We start from the raw sequence: 23479 nt of genomic DNA, 5'->3' as shown, positions 1-23479 counted from the left end.
GTAATGAGCTCAGGCTTGGGGAGGGGGGGCGGTTGGGGTAGAGCGGGTGTGAATGGACCGGCCGTTGTGTTTTGGGGGCTGCTGACAGATGGGAAAGCATGCAGGCAGTGCTGGGGCTATATTTAGACGCGAGTTAGCATGTCGATTCAGTGACGGCGAACCAGGAGAGCTATAAATATTCCATGACAGCACAGAACTAGCAGAGAACAGAGGGAAGAAGGGAGGGAGAGGGAGAGAGGGGAAGCAAGCGAGAGAGAAAGGAGGGAGGGAGGAGGGTGAATGGACTGATTCATCCGCCAGGCTGTTGCTTTCTTTGCCATTAGACGTCAGCACTTCACTGGTCCTCTGTGGGACAACGGGGGCCATTGCCCGGCTCTGTGATTTACGGCCATTCCAGAGCAGACACAAGATGCTGGCCGTCTTCATGCTGCACAGCGACACACTCAGACTGGGCCACTGCTGCTGCGCCTGCTCTCGGAGGACGGCTCTCCTCATTATATCCTAATTGTGACTTAAGTGGTGAAATATATCCTCTTTTAGAAAAGGGGCGTTCTTTGGAAGAGGGCTCAGGAAAACGGTACAGTACTCTGTAGCTTTTTCTGAGACAATGTTTTCATTGTCTTGAGATGCCACTCTGAGGTCAGTCTTTCAATGTTTATTAAAAACAAATGTGTACTGCAACATCAGGCACCACTGTCACTGAAATGGAGGTAAACTGATTGCCAGTCTGAATGCTGATGTGAGAAAGCCCTACTATGTGTTCCTACACACAGTCAAACGGGTCACCGGTATAAACTAAGGACACACGGTACACAGATAGTGATTATTGGCACACGGAAAGAAGTTAATTCTCTCTAATGGTGAAAAATGTATAATATCTCATTTCATTTTACCCAGTGACCCCAAACTAATGGTCAACGTCTTTACTGTTCAGTAAGGTTAATGGATCGGTGCTCTGCATCAGCCGATACTTAAAAGGGATAGTGCAGATTTTATTTGCTACTTACCGATGGTGATCAGTAGAATCCTCTCTCAGCACAATCCATGCTATTCCTCATACTAGCCCCGGATAGTTAGCCACAAACCAATACAAAGTCAAATGGGGTCAAGCTCCCAAAATCACAAATCACAATTGTCAGTGAGCTTGTACAGACAGGAGCATGACACCATTGACTTTGTATTGGTTTGTTGCTAACTAGCCGCAGCTAGTATGAGGAATAGCATGGATTCGGCGGAGGAAATACTTTACTGATCACCATTGGTAAGTACTGTAGCAAACATGGCTACAGGGTTCCAAAATCAGAACTATCCCTAACTAAGTATTTGGAATTTTCCTATCTCAAGCCCCTCCCTCTTGTCTTGATCCTCCAATCACAACTGTCATATTCCCTTGGACACGACAGTTGTAATTGGAGGATCAAGACAAGAGGGAGGGTTTGAGAGTAAGAAAAGCGGCATTGGTGCATCCCTGGTATAAATAAAGCTCAAGTCTTAGTATCTCGACTGTGACATCAAGCATCTCTGCCATCTGAAGGAGAAGAAGCTCTGCCCACCTCCAGCATCATTGGTCCCAGGGCATCTTTGTCAATCACACTTTGGCCCGTCGACGAGACGTCGGCTTTCTGAACCTCCTCCTCATTGGCTGCTGCAGCTTTTTCTGTGAAGAGAGCCAATCAGAATGCAAGCTTTAGAAAACAAAAACACAAATCAAGGAAGCATGGATCTTTACATCAGTCTTCAAGGTGCATTTCTCCCCACATGGTGTGCATGTTGTGTGATGTAATGACAGTCTAGCCAGGTATGCAAGGGGCCGTAAACACCAAAGAGCCTCAACTCAAAAGACACGTGAAGCGGTTTGTGAAACGGAAGCAAGAGTTTTGCTTTTGATGACTTTGGAAATAGTCTTTTGGAAAGGGGTCTATTTGAGGCTACCCGGGCTTGTTCTTCCAGAACGGAAGTCAAAACGACTACAGAAGCCCACAGCCGCCTAATTCACAAGAACCGGTGACACAACGCAAGACTGATATCAGCGAGAAGACGGTTGTCAAAACGCCATAAAATGACTTCTCTCTTTGCCTTTGAAATGGTCCCGTGTGCTTTAAAACAAGGTCACACTTGTGAACCAGATCTTTTAACACGGCGCGGCTTCCTGCCACAAGGCGCTCACGCTCAATACACGTTGCCATGGAGTTAAAAACCCTGCCACTTCGCGACCCAGCGGGGGTTAAAGGTTGCGGTAAATGAGCGTCTGGGCGCATGGTTGCCACGCCGTGAGATGGATAGCGCTGTCGAGACGAAGGAGGGAAAAAAAACAAGAGCATTTTAATTGAAAGATGGGGAGAACATCAACCTATTTGACTGGGTAAACAACGGCTGTTCCATATGAGCTGGCTACTGTATGTGGCTGGAGCAGGAGGCTGGCTGCACAGTGCAGGTAACACAAGCCACATTATGTTATATCCTGTCAAAAGACATGGCCCAGACACACGCCAGACACGTTCACATGTAACGCATTGGAAATGTCTCAACGGCAGTAAAACATATATATATATATATAGCCTCAGTCAGACTACTAAATCACTTTCATCTCCGGTCATTTTTGTGTGTGCAGAAACGTTAAGTTATTAGGGTATTAGCTTGGCCTAAAGGGAACATATGGAGTGTATACTGCGGTAGGATCCAGTATGCGCCCCCTTCTTACCTGCAGCATGACGCTCCATATCCCTCCATGTGAGTGAGTGGGTTAATAGCCGTGCAGAGAAGCCTTATGTTCAGAGCACAGGCTGCCCTACTTTTAGAGGTGGTGATGAGAGGAAGGAATATGTGTGTGTGTGTGTGTGTGTGTGTGTGTGTGGTGGGGAGGGGGATTTGATTGTCGCACCGCGCCAAGGTGATGGCCGACCATATGTTGAGGGAAATTTTCATGAGGTGGAAAAGCAAACTAATCCATGCCTTTTTTTCTTAAGAAACGGAAGGGGTGTGTGTGTGTCGACTACAGGGATGGGATGGGAGGGTTTTCCCCTGCTGTGTGACCACGTGCACTAGCGCACACACGCACATATTTATCTCTTTCAGTATTAATGATGTGAGCAGAAGCGGGCCCTCTGCAGACCCAGCAGGGCCCAGAAAACCAGCCCAGCTGCCCCGAGTACAGAGCCATCACTCACAGTCCTGGGGCCTCCGTGTGACTCCGACTGCACCCCACCGGCCCAACTTATCCCCCTCTGGCCCTCTGCTGCCCTGCTGCGTTTATTTTTCAAATGTAGACAAGACCCTAACAACCCCATGTATATTTTCAGCACTACATTTGTTTACCAGTGATTTGAAGTGTTATTAGCGAAATATGAGCTTATATAAAAAATCTCAGCGCATTGGCACCAGAAAAACAGACGATTTAGACGGAAGGACAGGAAGCCGTCATGAAATAGTTGTAGTCCTAAGAAAGAGGAGACCCAGGGCCCTCGATGGAGGTCTACATTTCATAAAACTACACTACCCAGCTCACACCAGACGCAGACAAACGTAGGCCAATCATTTTTCTCCTACAAATATTGACGTGAAAATTGTACATTTTCTGCTTTATTGTGGATTGGACAGTTTGGAAATTGGGAGAGAGAGAGAGGTGGGGAGGACATGCAGCATGAGGACATGAGGGCCGGATTCGAACCCAGGACGCTGCGGTTATGTACGGCGCCCCGTACGTATAATATATATATATATATTTATTACATGGCATTTTAACATTCGCCAAAATGCTTGATTGTGATTGGTCAATAGCGCTCGGTTGCCCCCGACATCGGTCAATTATTTCTCGATATGGGTAACGGAGCGCTATTGACCAATCACAATCAAGCATTTTGGTCGCAGTCATGAAAGCTAAGCATTACCATTAGGGCTGCAACGATTAGTCGACAGCCCTAATTACCATTATGCACAGCTGCACTACGTCAGCGGAGCCACAGAACAGAACAACTGTGTCTGCATTTGATCTCGTCTTGTCGATGGTGTAAAATGAATTAGGTATATTGTTAGTAAGTTAGCCATGTAATAAGCGGGATAATGTATAGCTATACTCGGGCATTGTCACAAAATAATTGACCTTCACTGCGTTTAGAACACTGTCGGTCAATTATTTTGCGACAATGACCTCGTAGCTATACATTATCCCTTACAGTTTCCTTACCTTTCTGTGAACGTCTAGGAAAAAACACGCCTCAATCCAATAAAAAATTGCAGAACTATGGACATTATACGAAAGTAACTGTACTTACAGTATATTCCATTGATGGTCTTTGCTGCCCTATAACGGGCGCCTGTTGGTACTAAATCCAGATTTAACTCTACCATTGGGAAGAGGAGATTTGGGCCGATCCATAGATGTATGACTTGGGCCATAATAAGGTCATTTATAGGCCCGATATGTGATATCCTATATTCATATTTCAAATTGCATGGGAAAATTGTCCTGGTGTTATTTATGGCAATAACAACTATACCGTAATAACAACTATACCGTAATAACAACTATAGGCGTAGACCAGGGTTTAACCCCAGGTCGTCAAGAGAGAGGGGAGATGAGGAAGATGAGCTGGTGCTGATGGGGATGAAGATGAGCTGGAGGACTGATCATACAGTATATACCCCACACACACTGTGTTTAAGTTATTAAATCATAATAATTGTCCAAATCACTTGTCGGTTTTATAAAAAAAAATTAATAGGCCTTTATTTTCACAAGTACATTTCGGACAAGTAAGTTTAGCTTTCGGACAAGTAAAATATCTGAGCCACTTGTCCGAACTCTTCTGCGAGCTATTCGCAGCTCAGATTAGATCAGTCTCCAGCCAATCAGAGAGCAGGGCCCTACGGTAGTAGCCCAGCAGGTTTAACGTGTAAAGAAGGCTATAAAATGCTTGGCTGTGCTGTTATTTTATAGCACCCATAAAGAAATCAATCACTCTGCATGTCGTCTATTGAGACAGTGTCACCCGCTTTCATTCTTTATTTTCTCATGTACACAAATCCAAGCCTGATTTCAATTAGGGAAATATATGCAGACGGCATTAGAACATACAAGACTAAATTAACTGCCACCCCTAGGAGGCCTTTGTTCAAAGGCCATCATAAATAGCTCGGCGCTTCCCATCAAACGGCTGCGACGTACGATCCTCCGCACGGCTTATTAAGTTAGATTTGTGTCATTTAAGCTAATGCATTCAGTGGTGTCGTCAACATAAGCCGAGAACAGTTCCATAATTCAAATCACGTAATTTACACGGCAACAAGGTCGTAAAAATAAAGAGCGTTAAAAAGAAAAGTCTTTCAGACCCGTCGAGAAAAGAGATTATTCAACAAAAGACATTCTTCACTACTGCAGAACCCTATATCCGCAGGGCTGGCGGTCGTACGACGAGGCAGCTTTTGTATGAAAGATGAGCTCTAAAAAAGAGGCAAATTAAATGACAATAAATGACGATGGCAGAAAGGAACGTAGCACCCCCCCCCCCCCCCCCGACAGGAGCCCCAGGCTCTAACTAGGTGCTCTAGTCTAGAGAGCAGGGGGTCTCAAACTTTTTTATACCATGACCCCATTTTATTTAGGATTTTTTCTTTGGGGACCCCACACTCAACGTGGAATTAAGGAATATCATGATCATGCATATTTATTAGAAAGTTTAATTACAGCACTATGTTATCAATACACATTTATAAAACGAGGCATATTCAGCCAAAATATGTTGCCAGAACATTAAACAAATATATATATATATACGATTTAAAAAAAAAAGATTTGCCAATGCACTGTCACCTACCCGCGACCCCACTTTGGGTCGCGACCCGTAGTTTGAGAACCACTCCTCTGGAGCTCTAAATAAGGCTCCGGTCTTGGTTCAGAAAAACCGAACGGGAGAAGAAATTATTGCTGCACCCTCCTGAACCGAACAAGATGAGGAACAGGAATCTAAAATAAGGTGTCTACGGTCGGGGGCACAGAGGTCTGGAGGTAGACAGCAGAAAAACAAGGCCCATTTAGCCCTTTCCTCCGTGGTCGATGTACAAACACAATTACTGCCTTCTGAGGCAGGCGGGGGGTCACTCCAGCCTAGCGTGAGGAAGAGAGAAAGAAAAGGGAAAGGAGGGAGGGATGAGGGGATCGAGCGAGGGACGGACGAAGTGTGCTTGTGTGAGATTTTTGCATCACATTGCTCACCATTACATAACACACTGGGCACTATGAGTCACAGAAAACCAGTCAACATCATCAAGACAGCCTAGAGCAGTGTGCAGTCTCTCTGCCTTACGCATTCACAGCTACTGCTACTCATATTAACCTTAACATAATCACAACCTTAAGTAACTACAAGCCATATTAACCTTAGCATATTCAAAGGAACACGCCAACTTTTGGGGAAATTTGCTTATTTGCCATCTACCCTGGAGTTAGTCAAGCAGATACATACCCTTTTCTTCTGTGCATGCATTAGGCTTAGGGAACAGCCGCAGTGTCATTCACTGGAAGTAGGTGTGCCAGTGTAGCCTAGTTCCCAACAGTCACGAAATACACTCCAAATACAACTCCCAATACTTTCCTGTAAACATGTGTATTTACAATGTGGATTGCCTGGGCGCAGTGATTTCATCACCTCAAAAGCACAGTTTTTTCAAAAAGCAACAGGGCACACTGGGACACCCCGAAACACTGCCAGCGAACCAAGGGAGCCCAATGATGAAAACCAACCAAAATCCATCAAAGCATAATGCAAGAGACCAGTAAGCCTCAAGTTCAAGTTTCAAGTTTCAAGTTTCTTTAATAGTTGTCATACAGAAGTACAGAATACTTTTATACAAAATGCTTCTTACTGTTACGCTCCAGAGACTGTGCAAGACAAGATAAGTATGAAATAAAATAACATAGTATAGCATGTAAATTAGAAGTAAAAAAAATGAGGTCACAGTGTTCAGTATAGACATATGTACAATGTTCGATGCAGAATAGACGTAACTGAGTTACCATATAATATACAATACTGTGCAGTGTACTAATATACAATACTATATAGTGCAAGGCAGAAATGGGATGAGGTGCAATTTAGGTACAATTTACAGTAGGTGTACGAGTCGTAGTGCAAATCCTTTATCAATAAATATAAAGTGTGTTTGTGTGATCTAAAGTGTGGAGAGTGGGTGCTGCAGTGTGTTGTTTGTTTAAGTGAGTGTGTGCGTGTGGGTGTGTGTGCTGTGTGCATTTGATGGTTGTTGCATAGTGTTTATTGTTAGTTTAGCAGCCTGATGGCCTGGGGATAGAAGCTTCTTCTGAGTCTTTCTGTGCTCGCCTTAAGACTCCGGTATCGCTTGCCTGACCGCAGCAGTTCAAAGAGGCAGTTGTTCGGGTGGCTCGAGTCCTTAATAATTATCTTAGCCTTCCCCTTGCACCGCTTGTTGTAAATGTTCTGGAGGGTGGGAAGCCCCCCTCCAATTGTGCGTTCGGCTGAACGTGTCACTCTTTGTAGTCTGCTACGGTCTTGTGCAGTGCTATTCCCAAACCAGGAGGTGATGTTGCCAGTCAGGATGCTCTCTATTGTACATGAGTAGAAGTTCCTAAGGATCTTCTGACTGACTTGGAACTTCCTCTAAACTTCCCCTGCGTTATAGGTCATTTTATCTTCAGCGAGAGCTGAAGAGAGTTCCATGTAGTAGGGGCACTATAATTAATTGGTTTTCAGATTTTCCAAGTTGGGTGTGTGTATGGGGAACCTCCAGTGTAAGCCAATCATTTGAGCGTGTCATAGGGTCTAGAGTTCCAAACTAGTAGTGATGTGAGATAAAGAGCTAATTTCCCGTTAAGGATAAATAAATACCCGTGTTGATTTTGCCTATCTGCCAGAGAAGACCAACCCACTTTATCATACAAGATGCAGTGGTGTGTATCATATCGGTCACCAGTGATCAATCTAAGAGCAGAATGATGAACAGAATCTAGTGGTTTAAGAGTCGCAGGGGCTGCATTTCTGTTAATCACGTCTCCATAATCCAAGACAGCTTCAATAACCCTCTTTCTACACATCATTGGGAAACTAGATCTATTCCTTGCCTCAATTTACTGGCAAGGTTGTCTATATGATATTTAAACAAAAATGTATCATCGAGCCAGATTCCAAGATATTTATATTCAGTTACCCTTTCTATGTCAGACCCATTTCTAGTCAATTTATGCAAACTGTTGTGATCAATATTTCTGGCCCAAGAGAACACCATGAATTTAGTTTTGCTTGCATTTAGTACAATCTTAAGGCTTAACTAAGCTCATCTTGCAGAGCATTAAATGAATGTTGTAGATTGTCAGTATCTAATTGTACAGAATCCATGATACAGTAGATAATTGTGTCATCCGCATATAAATGAGATTGAAAGCCCTTCAAGGACAAAATTATATATTAATATAAATAGTAAATAAAACGGGGCCTAGGATCGATCCTTGTGGAATACCTTTTGTAATGGCTAATCATTCTGACTGGATTTTGCCCACTTTCACGCATTGGTTTCTGCCTGATAAATAGCTCCGGAACCAACCGCAAACAATTTAATCAAAACCAATACTGTACAGTGTATTCAACAGAAGAAAATGATCAACCTTATCAAATGATTTGGACAGATCTATAAATAGGGCAGCACAATGTTTCTTTTTGTCTAATGCAGAAACTATCATTTATAACTAAAGTAAAGTGGTAGCTAGGATTTTAGCTAAGCAGGACAAATTGGAAATCGGACGATAATTCATCATACACATGAGTCTCCCGAACAATTTAAGTCGATCAGAGCTTCCTACGCTGAGGTATGGTAACTTTTCGGCCTGATGTCTTTATGCTACGGAGATATACACACGTTTCTAAAGATATTAAGCTTTCTCTGCATATGTTCACACCGCCAACAAAGTAGCCTACTGGATCGATTGATTAGTTGACTATTCGACTAGTCGTGGTCAGCCCTAGTAATTTGTAATCAGATTTGTTATTTGACTTGCCACAAATCTCACCCCACTTATTGTCTCTTGATTGATTCCGTATTTACAGGTGAAGACTGACCTGAGGAACAGGCTGCAGGGAGACCATCTGGCCGCTTGTATGCGTCTCAGCATCAATGGACCCCCTACCGGTGAATTCCCCGACCAAAGAGCCCTGGAGCTTTTCTTTCAAAAGCCCAGGAAAATGAAATGCTCTAAGGCCGAATGTAGCCTATGCCACCGAGACTTCTTTGGTGTAAAGTGCTGTTGTAGTGTTATGATTTGTGTATGTTAGAAAGTTAGTATGTTCTATGTATCTATGTCTGTTTTCTGGATATTGCAACTACTACAGAAAAACGTGAGTAACAAGTTGTTCTACAACTCAAGTTCAGATCTATGTTACTCTATTTCATTAGCACTAAAAGTGATCTTTCTTTATTGTATCCGACACTTCAGAATGTTATCTTTCAAAAGAGACCAGGCTTATACATAAGCTATAAGTAAAGTATAGTATTTTGGTTTGCAAAAAAAGTATGCAGTCCTCAAAAACTAAAATGGCCACTTTTTAGGGCACCTGTTAAGAGGTTAACATACTCACAGCTTCACTAAATACTAATAAGTAAGAATAAGTTGACTAAATAACTAATAAGGAAGATGTTAGTGTAAAAAATATATCTATTCAATCTCAGATTTTCTTTAAATAATTTTGCTAATTTCGAACAGCATTTCACTGTTCACTGTTCAGTATGTTGTGGCTACAACATTACTATGTACCTAAGAAAATTCACAGCTAAATAAACCACAAAATATATCGTCTCAATTACAATAAAATGGTAAATGGCGCATCTATATAGCACTTTTATTCAAATTGAGCGGGGAACCTCCGGATTACCAGACGACTGATCTTCCTCCCGAGCCACACAACACTCGCAGAGAAAGGGGGAGAGAGAGAGAAGAGGAAGAGAGGTGGAGGAAAGAGAGAGAGAGAGAAGAACATAGATACAGGGAGAGAGAGAGAAGAACAGAGAGACGGAGAGAGACAGAAGGAAGCACTGAAGTCCACTGCACTAAATAACGTACTTGGGCCTCAGACTGGACTAGCAGCAATAGACACAAACCTCTGTAATCAATCAAAAAAATTCAAAATTAATTAAGACAACTATACCGAACAATGGAGAAATAAAATTACAAAACAAACTCCTGTTAGCAGTCCCTGGACAGAAACATTCAGCTAGCCAAATGTCTCAAAACAAAGAATCTGAAAGAAAAACACATTTTAACTAAATACAGAAATCAGTGACCACAAAATGGTATAAACCGAGACAGGAACCCATCTGTCCACATCGCCACCAGGACATTGAAACAGAATTACATTTGCTTATGTGCATGTCATGATATTCTAACTATTTGAAAATGCTATCCCAGTCTCCACTGCCTCTTGTCGAAGGAATATAGAAAAACTGCACAGGTAGTTGCTAAATATATTTCATATGCTGACATAGTTTTGGTTACTTGTTATATGTACCGTATGGCTACTAGCTGCTGCGCTAAATATGGCTGCATGCCATAATATTAGCGGTGGGAATCACCAGTTTCATCACGATACGATATAGATTCTTTGGACAACGATACGATATTTGCCGATATCACAAAGTCTGCCACGATTCGATTCAGGTGCCTGCGATCGATATGAGACGATATTATATGCCCATTTAACACAATCGGTAACATTTAGATCAACTCAAAAAAGGCAACAAAAATATAATTTGACATTTTTACTTTTGAGCTCTTCCAGACATTTAAATGAAAAACAATCTATTGTTTTTAATACAAATATACCTCTTGTTCACTGTAAAGTGCCACGTTTCGATATATTAAACTTTAAAGGGGACATGCATTGCTATTCCTAGCACTATTTGGGCAACTTTACGCAATTCCTGTCAGTCTATTGAACACATCTGTATGGTTCTTTTCAAAAATATTGATTGTTTTATATTTCTAATCAAGTACTCAAAAGCCACATTTTTCTGCCTTTGGATTTCAGGCTGTGTTGGCCTGGCTCCACCCATAAGCACTTTGAGTGACAGTCATCCACACAGTCTGCGACTGGCACAGAGAGAGATAGAGAGAGACTGAGGGGGATACTAATTAATTTCGCCGCGGGGGGGGGGGGCATAATCCCACGGGACAATGCATTGGTAACTTGTTTAAAATGACAATATATACCCCTGTGAATATTATTGTACGGATCGGAAATACGGGTGTGCGCGTGGGAGCATGCGCAAAGATATTACAGTGATATGCTGGTGCTCCCAACTGCGAGGGAGAGAGATATAGAGAGGGAGAGAGGGAGGGAGGGAGAGAGAGAGACAGAGACAGAGAGAGAGGGACACACGGAGCACTTACACACAACCTGTGTAAACGCTCCGTGTGTGTGTGTGTGTGAGAGAAGACGGGTCCCTCTCTCTCTCTCTTTCTCTCTCTCCCCATCTCTCCCTCGTCCGCTCCCTGCCTCGCAGTCAAAACCCGTTTGAGGAAGTGTCGGGATACACTATGCGCTCTCTGCCTCGCTCTGTTTGAGGAAGTGAAGATATTTCCACTCGCTCTGCTGTCGCTGTCAACCATAGAAGGGGCGTTAGTTATGCAAATCAGTGCCATATTCACGTCAGCAATACCGTCAAATCAGAACAGCTTAGTTGAGTGAGGGAGGATCTCGTGAACTCGAGACTAGACTGATGAGTCAATATGATAATTAACGACACAGACCACCGATATAATCCCCAATTGCTAGGAAAACATGCTAAACACCGGAAAAGGCAATTTATAATGCATGTCCCCTTTAAGTAATTGTTTTGGAACTCACAAAACACAACCTAAAACCCCTTTCTACCTCTCTCTCCTAAACCGTTCCTACAAATTATTTTGTATGTTGCATGATCATGTATACATTTATTATGTATTCTATTTTTCATGTTTAAATATCAACGTTATTTGTCCATCCTCAGTAAATACTATCAAACTCCTCTGACCTCATCTGGTCTTTCCAAAGACCAGAGATGGGACGCGGATGCACACAGTCACACACACAGAGGAAGGGAACTCTGCTGGGTCTCCTCGTTCAGAGGACGACACACACTTATGACCAGTGTTGGGACTAACGCGTTACAAAGTAACGCGTTACAGAAACGAAGTTACTTTTTGCCGCAACTAGTACTCTAACGCATTACTTTTGAAATTCAGTAACGCTACTTACGTTACTGAATGGTTCGTCACTGCGTTATTTGCGTTATATACGGCGTAGATTGATAGCGAGCGGTAGTGATTATTATTATTATCCTCATCCCCACCCGCGTAGAATGATACGAGGCGAGTCTGCCCACTGGCCAATCAGAAGTGCGCAAGAAATGCGGCTACGGAAAGAAATAGACCCTCTCTATAGTAAACAAAACAAACGCTCGCTATGAATCTACATAAAAAGAACGCAGTAACAAACTAACAAACCATTTAGCAACTACTTGGAGAGATAATTAATATACAACATGGAAACGAGATAAAGAACATGTTTGAGGCGCTGCTGGAGTCAACTGGACTAACGTAACGTTACTACATCTCAACCACCGCAGACTTTGGTGAGTCAGTGCAATGTGTTCACTGAAACTCAAGTTGATCAACGGATTTTGACTGTACGAAATCTGCCAGGGAATCTCATAATACTAATCAAACAATATAAATATAGTCCTTTCATGCACAATTGATATCCTAACTATTCTAACGTTGCAATGCTTTGATTGATATCTTAAACAACGTTGCAACTTGCAAGATGGTGAATGAATGAATGAATGAAAACTTTATTTAACAGATTGCAGAATGGGTACAATACAGTACGGCTCAATACATACAATTGTTAAGGGGATGCAGACCTGAGAAAGACGTTTGTCTTGTTTCCATCAGGGTCCCCCATTTTCAATTCATATAGACATTTATGACATACACAACATACATGACATTTATGGCATAGGGACATATAGGTATTTAGTACTGATACATTTGTGACATAAACGGTATTCAAATATACAGTACTGTTACCCCTAGCTTTGGGTAGAGCGTTCCACATTGTTGTGGCATAATTGCGAAACGTTAGTCCCTTGTTTGAGCCGAATCTGGGTTTGTTGAGCTTCCTCTGGTGTAGTGGTTGTGGTATTCACTGACCTTTGGGAAGTATTTTGACATGTACATGGGTACCCCGGTCGTATAGTGTATCTTGTAGACCAGGCCCATTGCAAGTTGCTGTACTCTGTCGTCTACTCTAAGCCATCCTAGGTTGTCAAAGTGGGCAGGGGTGAGGTGGGTTCTGGGGTCCAGGTCAAGTAGTAGTCTGACCAGTTTGTTTTGTGATGTTTGTAATTTTGTTTTAAGCGCCTTTGAGGTGCTTTGGTACCATGAGGTGCAAGCATAGTCGTAGTACCCTTGAATTATAATGGTTATAATGAAACGCTCCGGCGACATCAAGGCTGTTCCTTCAACCGGCGCACTTCTTATTATATGACTCGGGACAACATTTGTTTGTGTCAGATTTGTGTTTGTATCTAGACCACATTGCTTAGCAGAGTTCGGTGATGTGAATGGAAACTGTCAAGTTGATCAACCGATTTTGAGTACTATAGGGCATGGGACTCGGGAGCAATCTTTTTTTTTTTATCTTTTTTTTTTAAATAACTAAATAGTTACTTTTCACAGTAACTCATTACTTTTGGGTGTAAGTAACTAGTACAGTAACGAAGTTACTTTGAAATGAAGTAACTAGTAAAGTAACTGAGTTACTATTTTTCAGTAACTAGCACAACACTGCTTATGACAGCTTGCTTTACTTCCACCTAAATCCTCCGCTTTCCGATGCAATGTGAGGAGATTTTTTTATAAGCTCACATTTCACTAATAACACTCATCTACTTTTTCTCCCATTTTAAATTTTTTCTCCCATCCCAATTTCGTATCGTCCAATTCTACCCTCCCCTGTCTCGAACGCTGTTAGGCCATGCCTCCCACAGGTCGGCTGCAATGTGGACTAAGCCTTACATCACGCGTCCCCTCCGGTACTCGAGGAGGCAGCCGTCGCATCTTTTCACCTGCACAGCGCGATCTCTCAGCGTCGGGGGTCTGCGTGGGAGGGACACGCCGCCCCCGTCGCTTCCTGATTCTGCTGTGCAGGCGCACCAACCGACCTGTAGGAGTCGCTGTCCACAATGTCCGATCCCCACCCATCAGCTTCCCACCCCCTAATACTGCCAATTGTAATAGTATGAACGACCAGCCAAGCTGATAGCAATGCGGAGAGCTGGGCTCGAACCCAGCGTCTCCTGCATTGGTGGTGAGCGCCTTGCCCACTGCACCACCTAGCCGCCCACACTTAAAACATTTGTAAACAAACGTAGTCCTGAAAATATACACTTTGACTGGTTGATAGGGTTAGGGTCTTTACTCTTGGCTACATTTGAAAAAGAAACTCAACATGAATTGATACGTTCTGTATTCATCTATTTATGGCGTGGTATCAATGTAGTTTTGTTTCTTTTCTTTCTATGCTTTGGAAACATGTATTTATTTGATCATAACAATGAAGCTTGTTGAATTGTAATTGAAAGAGAGAGGGAGAGATGTATAAAGAGAAAGATGGGAAGGGAGAAAGGGGAGGGAAGAGATAGGGAGTGTGTGTGAGAGAGAGGAGAGAGAGATAGAGGGAGTGTGTGTGAGAGAGAGAGAGAGGGAGAGGCAGAGTGTATGTGTGTATGTGAGAGGGAGAGAGAGAGGGAGAGAGCGACAGTGAGTGAATTCGTTTTAAGGAGAGAATGAAGCATTTCTGATTCTATTCAGTCAACATAAAAGCCTTTCAAGTCAAGTCAGATGTATTTGTTGAGCCCAAAAACATATTACATGTCTCAATGGGCTTCAACATCCCCTCTGGCTTTAACCCCTGATGGAAATAAGGAGATTGTTTTTCATCTGTTTCCTACAACTCCTACAGTATATTTTGGCCATATCCCCAAGCCATGTGCGGTGTGTGTATGTGTTTAGATGCAGTTTATTTTGCTCCTCTTACCCTGTGTGTGTGCGTGTTATGTTTGCAGATGCAGTTTATTTTGCTCCTCTTACCCTGTGTGTGTGTGTGTGTGTTATGTTTGTAGATACAGTTTATTTTGCTCCTCTTACCCTGTGTATGTGTGTGTATGTGTGTGTGTGTGTGTGTGTGTGTGTGTGTGTGTGTGTGTGTGTGTGTGTGTGTGTGTGTGTGTGTGTGTGTGTGTGTGCAAGTGTGTGGGGGGGATGTTCAGAAATGCATGGCTTTGTATGTCTCTCCCTCCTTGTACATTGTGTGTGTGTCTCACTCCTCCAACCTTGTGTGTATGTATGTGTGTGTATGTGTGTGTCGCTCCTCCTACCTTGTGTGTGTGTCTCTCACTCCTCCTACCTTGTATGTGTGTGTGTCTCTCACTCCTCCTACCCTGGGTGTACGAGTCTCTCACTCCTCCTACCCTGTGTGTACGAGTCTCTCACTCCTCCTACCCTGTGTGTACGAGTCTCTCACTCCTCCTACCCTGGGTGTACGAGTCTCTCACTCCTCCTACCCTGTGTGTACGAGTCTCTCACTCCTCCTACCCTGTGTGTACGAGTCTCTCACTCCTCCTACCCTGTGTGTACGAGTCTCTCACTCCTCCTACCCTGTGTGTACGAGTCTCTCACTCCTCCTACCCTGGGTGTACGAGTCTCTCACTCCTCCTACCCTGTGTGTACGAGTCTCTCACTCCTCCTACCCTGTGTGTACGAGTCTCTCACTCCTCCTACCTTGTGTGTACGAGTCTCTCACTCCTCCTACCCTGTGTGTACGAGTCTCTCACTCCTCATACCTTGTGTGTACGAGTCTCTCACTCCTCCTACCCTGTGTGTACGAGTCTCTCACTCCTCCTACCCTGTGTGTACGAGTCTCTCACTCCTCCTACCTTGTGTGTACGAGTCTCTCACTCCTCCTACCCTGTGTGTACGAATCTCTCACTCCTCCTACCCTGTGTGTACGAGTCTCTCACTCCTCCTACCTTGTGTGTACGAGTCTCTCACTCCTCCTACCTTGTGTGTACAAGTCTCTCACTCCTCCTACCCTGTGTGTACGAGTCTCTCACTCCTCCTACCCTGTGTGTACGAGTCTCTCACTCCTCCTACCCTGTGTGTACGAGTCTCTCACTCCTCCTACCCTGTGTGTACGAGTCTCTCACTCCTCCTACCTTGTGTGTACGAGTCTCTCACTCCTCCTACCCTGTGTGTACGAGTCTCTCACTCCTCCTACCTTGTGTGTACGAGTCTCTCACTCCTCCTACCTTGTGTGTACGAGTCTCTCACTCCTCCTACCCTGGGTGTACGAGTCTCTCACTCCTCCTACCCTGTGTGTACGAGTCTCACTCCTCCTACCCTGTGTGTACGAGTCTCTCACTCCTCCTACCCTGTGTGTACGAGTCTCTCACTCCTCCTACCCTGTGTGTACGAGTCTCTCACTCCTCCTACCCTGTGTGTACGAGTCTCTCACTCCTCCTACCCTGTGTGTATGAGTCTCTCACTCCTCCTACCTTGTGTGTACGAGTCTCTCACTCCTCCTACCTTGTGTGTACGAGTCTCTCACTCCTCCTACCTTGTGTGTACGAGTCTCTCACTCCTCCTACCCTGTGTGTACGAGTCTCTCACTCCTCCTACCCTGTGTGTACGAGTCTCTCACTCCTCCTACCCTGTGTGTACGAGTCTCTCACTCCTCCTACCCTGTGTGTACGAGTCTCTCACTCCTCCTACCCTGTGTGTACGAGTCTCTCACTCCTCCTACCCTGTGTGTACGAGTCTCTCACTCCTCCTACCCTGTGTGTACGAGTCTCTCACTCCTCCTACCCTGTGTGTACGAGTCTCTCACTCCTCCTACCCTGTGTGTAGGGCTGCAACGATTAGTCGACATAATAGACGACGAGGAATTGTTGCGTCGATTAGTCATAAAAAAAATTATTGTAATTCTTTATTTTTTTTTGCACTACCCATCTTTGTGAAAGTGGCTTCTCAGCTCTGGTCCAGCTGAAGACTTCTTAGCTTAACATAACAGACCGACAGTAAGTTTGGGGGAACTAATGGGATAACTGGGGATGTTGTTTGGTCCTGACAAGAGTCTCAAAGCAACTCTGAGGTCATGCTCAATGTCCAATCTGTTCCTCTGCTCTGTCTTCAGCTGGACCAGAGCTGAGAAGCCACTTTCACAAAGATGGGTAGTGCAAAAAAAAAAAAAAAAAAAAAATGTAATAATTGTTTTTCGATTAGTCGACTACCAAAATAGTCATTAGTTGCAGCCCTACTTGTGTGTATGTGTCTCTCACTCCTCCTACCTTGCTCCTTTATCTGTCTGATCTGCTTCACAGTTTCCTTTAGAATTGCACATTTGTCAGGCTTGACGTTGAAGTTGTCGATGTCGTTGAAGTTGGCGAAGATCAGCTCTGCGAGCTCCTCGATGTATTTGTTCTCATGCTCGCGGTTGCGCTTCTCGTTGCTCCGCTTGGGGCTGCAGAAATAAGAGAAAAAATGTGTTAAGGAACACGCCAACATTTGGGGAAATTAGCTTACAGTCTTCTCCAGAGAGAGACGAGAAGACAGATACCAGTTTCCTCTCCCGTGCGTTCAGTAGAAAGCTATCTGGCTGCACGTTAGCCTAGCTTAGCACAATGAATGGAAGTGGACAGTGCTAGTTAGCCTAGGCATTGTCCAACTAACACCTCTCCCGAAGGCTAACCGGCACTGTCCGCTTCCAGTCATTGCTCAATACATACAATTGTTAAGGGGATGCAGACCAGAGAAAGACTTTCGTCTTGTTTACATCAGGGTCCCCCATTTTCAATTCATCATAACATACATGACATACAGGTAGACAGTACTGTTACATCTAGACATTTATGACATACCAGATCTACAAATATACAGTACTGTTTACGAGTACAAAAAGAGTCTAAAAAGAGAGTATATACATTTGAGGGGGAAGAAACTGTACATTGGAGGAGGAGGTTGGGTAGGTGGGGTGGGAACACAAGAGGTACTTGTGGCTACAGAAGCGGGGTGACAGAAACCACTACACCTGAATCAGGGCACTTCTTACAGTGTACTCCTGAACTGGGTATCTATAAGAGACGCTTTCCGCATGTGAGGCAGACATATGCTTTCCGGTGTGTTCTCTGGTGAGACTTGAGGTACCATGACCGATGGAAACGCTTCCCACAGTCTTTACAGCTGAAAGGCATTTCCCCGGTGTGTATTCTTTCGTGTTCCTTGAGGTGACAAGAGTAAGCGAAACCCTTTCCACATTCAGAGCGTCACAGACCGTCGGTTTGGACTCACTGGACACAAATGTATTGAGATATAATACATTTTTCTCCATTTGAGAGATCGACCCTTCTAAGTGTCAGAAAACCAGCAAATCAAGTAGCTTAGCGTTGAATTTTGGCTCTTGATATAGCATATTAGGGAAATTCTCAGAAATGGATGCTGTTATTTTAGCCTGTATCAGTGCAGTAAATTCAAATGACCACGGAGGAGAACAGTATGAGGAAGGGAGCAATGTTTATTAAGATTTATTTGTAGTAGCCCACCACAAAATCAAATGGGCCCACCACAAACAAATGTCGTAAAATTACACAAGACATCAATGATGTCTCGTTTTGTATATAGCACATCCCTCCCCACTGCTGTGACTGTTTATTGCCCTAATGGTAGGGCTGCTCCATTATGGCAAAAATCATAATTACGATTATTTTGATTGACATTGAAATCACGATTATTAATCATGATTTCTCATTGATTAGAGAACATCCTATGACAATGACTGATTTTGTTTAGGGATGCCCCGATCACGTTTTTTTTACACCGATACCGATCGTCTATGAGCCATATCGGATGATACACGTGCCGATACAGATCGTTTTTGGTTTTGTTATAGCATATATATAAATTATCTAATCTAATCTTAGAAATTAAGTAAAGTGAATAGTACTGGGTGTTAAGCATAACAGCATCCAAGTTCATTTACTTTTGACCATTATAGTCAAAGTATTTTCCTATGAATGAACTGAAACTCATAAGATCACATAAGGCTAGCATCATTGGCGTTCAGTTACAGCTATGAAGAACGATAGCTAGTTAGCCAACGCTAGCCAACAGCTGCAAAAAAACGAATGCCAATGATGTTATCAGACGTTGATATCATGAGCTATCAGTAGCTAGCCAGCTAGATAACGTTAGACAATGCCTCATGTATTAAACTAAGGTGAATAGTTTACTGGGCCATTTTGTTTAAAGAGTAGCTAGGTAGCTAACGTTAGCCAACGGAAAAACGGTAGCTAGTTAGCCAACGCTAGCCAACAGCTGCAAAAACGAATGTCAATGATGTTATCAAACGTTGATATTAAGAGCCATCAGTAGCTAGCCAGCTAGATAACGTTAGACAACGCCTCATGTATTAAACTAAAGTGAATAGTTTACTAGGCCATTTTGTTTAAACAGTAGCTAGGTAGCTAACGTTAGCCAAAGGAAGAATGATAGCTAGTTAGCCAACAGCTGCAAAAACGAATGCCAATGATGTTATCATACGTTGATATTATGAGCTATCAGTAGCTAGCCAGCTAGATAACGTTAGACAACGCTTCATGTATTAAACTAAAGTGAATAGTTTACTGGGCCATTTTGTTTAATGCTTCAGTGATGTTGAAAGAGCTGTCACGACAAGTTGCGGAGGCTATTGCACTAGACTAGACTCATTTGGAGCAAATGAGAGGATTTGTTGACAAGATGGGTCTGTGAGGGGGAGAGGAGGGGCAATGTGTGCACTGCTCCAGCGTGTGTATGCCTGTGTGTCAACGACTTGCTGTAGGAGAGAAGACAGCGAGATTCCAACTCCGCTGAGAATTGGATCATGTTTTTCCAAAGCATCTTGCCACAAGACAGATTTGCCCCTACGCACCTTGCCACAAGACAGATTTGCCCCTACGCACCTTGTCACAAGACTGATTTGCCCCCACACACCTTGCCACAAGTCAGATTTGCCCCTACGCACCTTGCCACTATACAGATTTGCCCCTACACACCTTGCCACAAGACACAGATTCGCCCCTACACACCTTGCCACAAGACAGATTTGCCCCATACACACCTTGCCACAAGACAGATTTGCCCCATACACACCTTGCCACAAGACAGATTTGCCCCTACACACCTTGCCACAAGACACAGATTTGCCCCTACGCACCTTGCCACAAGACACAGATTTGCCCCTACGCACCTTGCCACAAGACAGATAACCTGAGAGCCTTAGAGGCAATACTGGAGTAAAATCAGGCAAAGGGACTAAAAATACTGTAGTATGCATGTTTGGTATCTACAGATTCACAATACATTCAGCCATGTCGTGAATGGTTTGGTTGTCTAAGTTAATGAAAGCAGGACAAGAAGGCCCTACAGAAAGTGGTGCGCTCAGCCGAGCGTACCACGGGTATTGCACTACCCCCCCTGCAGGTTCTATACAACAAGAGGTGCAAATCCAGAGCCTGCAGGATAATGAAAGACCCTCACCACCCCAATAACAGCCTGTTTCAGCTGCTGAGGTCAGGCAGACGCCTGCAAATCCCAGCTACTAGGACAGAGCGGCTTAGGCTCAGCTTCTTCCCCCAGGCCATCAGAGCCATGAACAATGTACATTGAGTGCTCAGAACATTGAACTGTCCACATACAAGCACACATGAACACACACACGACACGCACACTGTGCACGCTCACACACGAGCAGCCACTTAACACTTTAACATGAGCGGGCACACACTCATGTCGCACACACGCACACTTATGGCCAAAGGAAAGGACACTTTAAATTAGAATAACAGGAACAGTGTATTGCACTACCAAAGCTAACTAGCATGTCACACATGCGCTGTAAATAACTATGTACAGATACCGAGATGTCACTCCATGTTACCTGCTATCTGTTACTGCACAATGTTGTTTCTTCTTTTGATTCTATTATATGTACCACTGTATTGCACATCGTTGCGGGCAAGACCACCCGCATTTCATTGTATACCTGTATGCCGTGACAATTAAAACTCTTGACTTGACTTGACTTGACACACAGCATCATGGCAGATTCTCTATGTATGGGGCTAACCGTTTCTGGTATTTAAGATTTCTCAAGAAAAAGTCTGAAATACCTACATGAGAATGTCTGCTGAAAATTAAGTCTTGTGTTGATATGGCATCACACCGACCTCCTGTTACCCTGCAGTCCAATAACCATCAACTGGATTTCTTATCATATGACTTTTTCATTACATAAGTGCATATTCTGATTGATCATAAAGTCCTTCTGAATATCACAATATGTACTTCCATCAACCATATTTACAGCCCAGCCCTATCTACAGCCTAGAACTATGTATAGCCCTATCTACAGCCCAGAACTATGTATAGCCCTATCTACAGCCCAGAACTATGTATAGCCCTATCTACAGCCCAGAACTATGTATAGCCCTATCTACAGCCCAGGGCCCTCATTCATCAACGTTGCATAGAAAGTGTTCTATTTCCGTTCCTACGCACGGAATTTAGAATGTGTGTACGCACAGAAATATCGGGATTTATCCGTATTGATAAATACCATTTGTTCTTACCGTCAATGCTTGTGCATGATTATCCATATATGGTAATGAAACACCCCCCATGGGATGTGCAATAATGGACTAACCCGAGCGAACTCTGAGAAACTCCACGAGCGAGATTGTTCACGGAGGCGCTGTCGAACTAAGAAGACACAACCCGTCAGGGAACAAAATTAACTTTTTGATTTACCAGCCATTTGGCTGGTAGATTTTGAAAACTACCAGCCAGGCAGATTTTTTACCAGCCAAAAATTAAAAATAGCTTTTTAGTATATCGCCATGTGTTATTATTACTATATAATACTCTCATATGCTATTTTCAATTAATATCATAAACAACATAAGGGATACGAGCATAATTTTTTGTGGACTGAAGGAATGAGTCAGCGTTAATAGTTTTAAATGCAAATAATTTATTGAAACATAGAAGTGGGGTCGGGGACACACACACAGTTTCAACTCACCACCCCCGCATCATATTGTAGTCTAGTCTGTCTTCAAACTTCCACTCCTCTCGAAACCTTTTTATATTTGAATATCAACATTATCTGTGCATCCTCATTAATCCTCAGTTTACTACAATATACTCCTCTCCTGAGTCCTGACTAGTGACTTAATCGTCTTTCCAAACGCACGCACACACACAGAGAAAGGGAGTGCCCCCCCCCCCCATTTCCCTTTCCCCAGTCCACACAGTCTGCTGTTCTCTATGGCTCTGCCGCTGATCAGGATTAGCTTGTTAGCTTACGCTAACATAATGTTCATTTCGGGCGATGTGGGCATAAAGGAATGGCGACGATGCAATGCATGTTAGATGCATTTGACCCGTTGTGAGAAGAAGAAAAAACCACAGACTTATTTCGGATCACAAAATAGGCGCACTGCTGTGTAGCTCTGCTCTCAGGGAACAAACTTAACTTTTTGACTTACCAGCCATTTGGCTGGTAGATTTTAAAAACTACCAGCCAGGCAGATTTTTTACCAGCCATTGGCGGTTGGCTGGTACTTATTTTGTTCCCTGCAACCCGTGTTATGGGATAAATAAAAGGCTGTCGGACTTGTACACGGTGATGTCAGATATCAACGACTCCCTAAGACCATTGCTGCAATTCAGCCTGGACAGCTCAAAATACTAATAAAGACCGTTAACCACTGTTTGGCGTTGGTTTGTCATTATAACCATGCTGGAATATGAATGCCTTTATTAGTTTCGTTCGATTGGCTACCGGGTATAATATGATTTGTAGAGGCATACAATCTATTTTGTTGTCGGTATTTGGTAGCCTATATGAATTACATATAATAGCAGCCATAGCCTACATTATGCAACAGTAACTTGCGCATATATAATAGCACATGGCACAGCCCTGCGAAGCCTGCACAGTAAACTAACTTGATCGTTAATCTAGCTGTTGTATCTTTACGCTTATGAAAACATTAAATAATATGTATAGGCTATAGGCCGTTGTTTTGCATTAATAGCCTATATTCTCAAATGGCATTTAATGGCTATCCGCTGTGGGCTATCTCCTCGCTGACGGACCAGTATACCTTATATCATATCATATTCCTATATGTCTCCCAGGAATCGTGGGGCTCTGGGGAATAAAGGTTGGGAAGACCCTGCTATTATAGCCTATCCTTTATAACGTTATAGGCTATTTCATTTACAGTTTACTCTATCAGCCTACCCAGCATGTAATACGTTCTTTGTTAGAACTCGACTCGTTATTATTTTGCGCATAGATGCAGAAATACGGGAACGTTT

General features: G+C 43.4%; 1 protein-coding gene across 4 annotated transcripts in view; it reads right to left on the bottom strand.

Moving 5' to 3' along the window:
* Nucleotides 1-23479, bottom strand: part of ncoa2 (nuclear receptor coactivator 2) — a 236939-nt gene that overhangs the window by 105112 nt on the left and 108348 nt on the right. For all 4 annotated transcript variants that reach the window (XM_084326053.1, XM_084326055.1, XM_084326054.1 and 1 more), the window contains exons 4-5: nucleotides 17407-17579; nucleotides 1554-1657 (exon numbers count right to left, since the gene is read on the bottom strand). In XM_084326053.1, the coding sequence (XP_084182179.1) occupies nucleotides 1554-1657; nucleotides 17407-17579 (277 nt within the window). The remainder of the gene's footprint in view (nucleotides 1-1553; nucleotides 1658-17406; nucleotides 17580-23479) is intronic.

This window comes from Notolepis coatsorum, assembly GCF_963971535.1.
Source record: "Notolepis coatsorum genome assembly, chromosome: 12".
NCBI lineage: Eukaryota > Metazoa > Chordata > Actinopteri > Aulopiformes > Paralepididae > Notolepis > Notolepis coatsorum.
The sequence above is the reverse complement of the archived record's forward strand: the minus strand, read 5'-3'. Positions and strand labels throughout refer to the sequence as shown.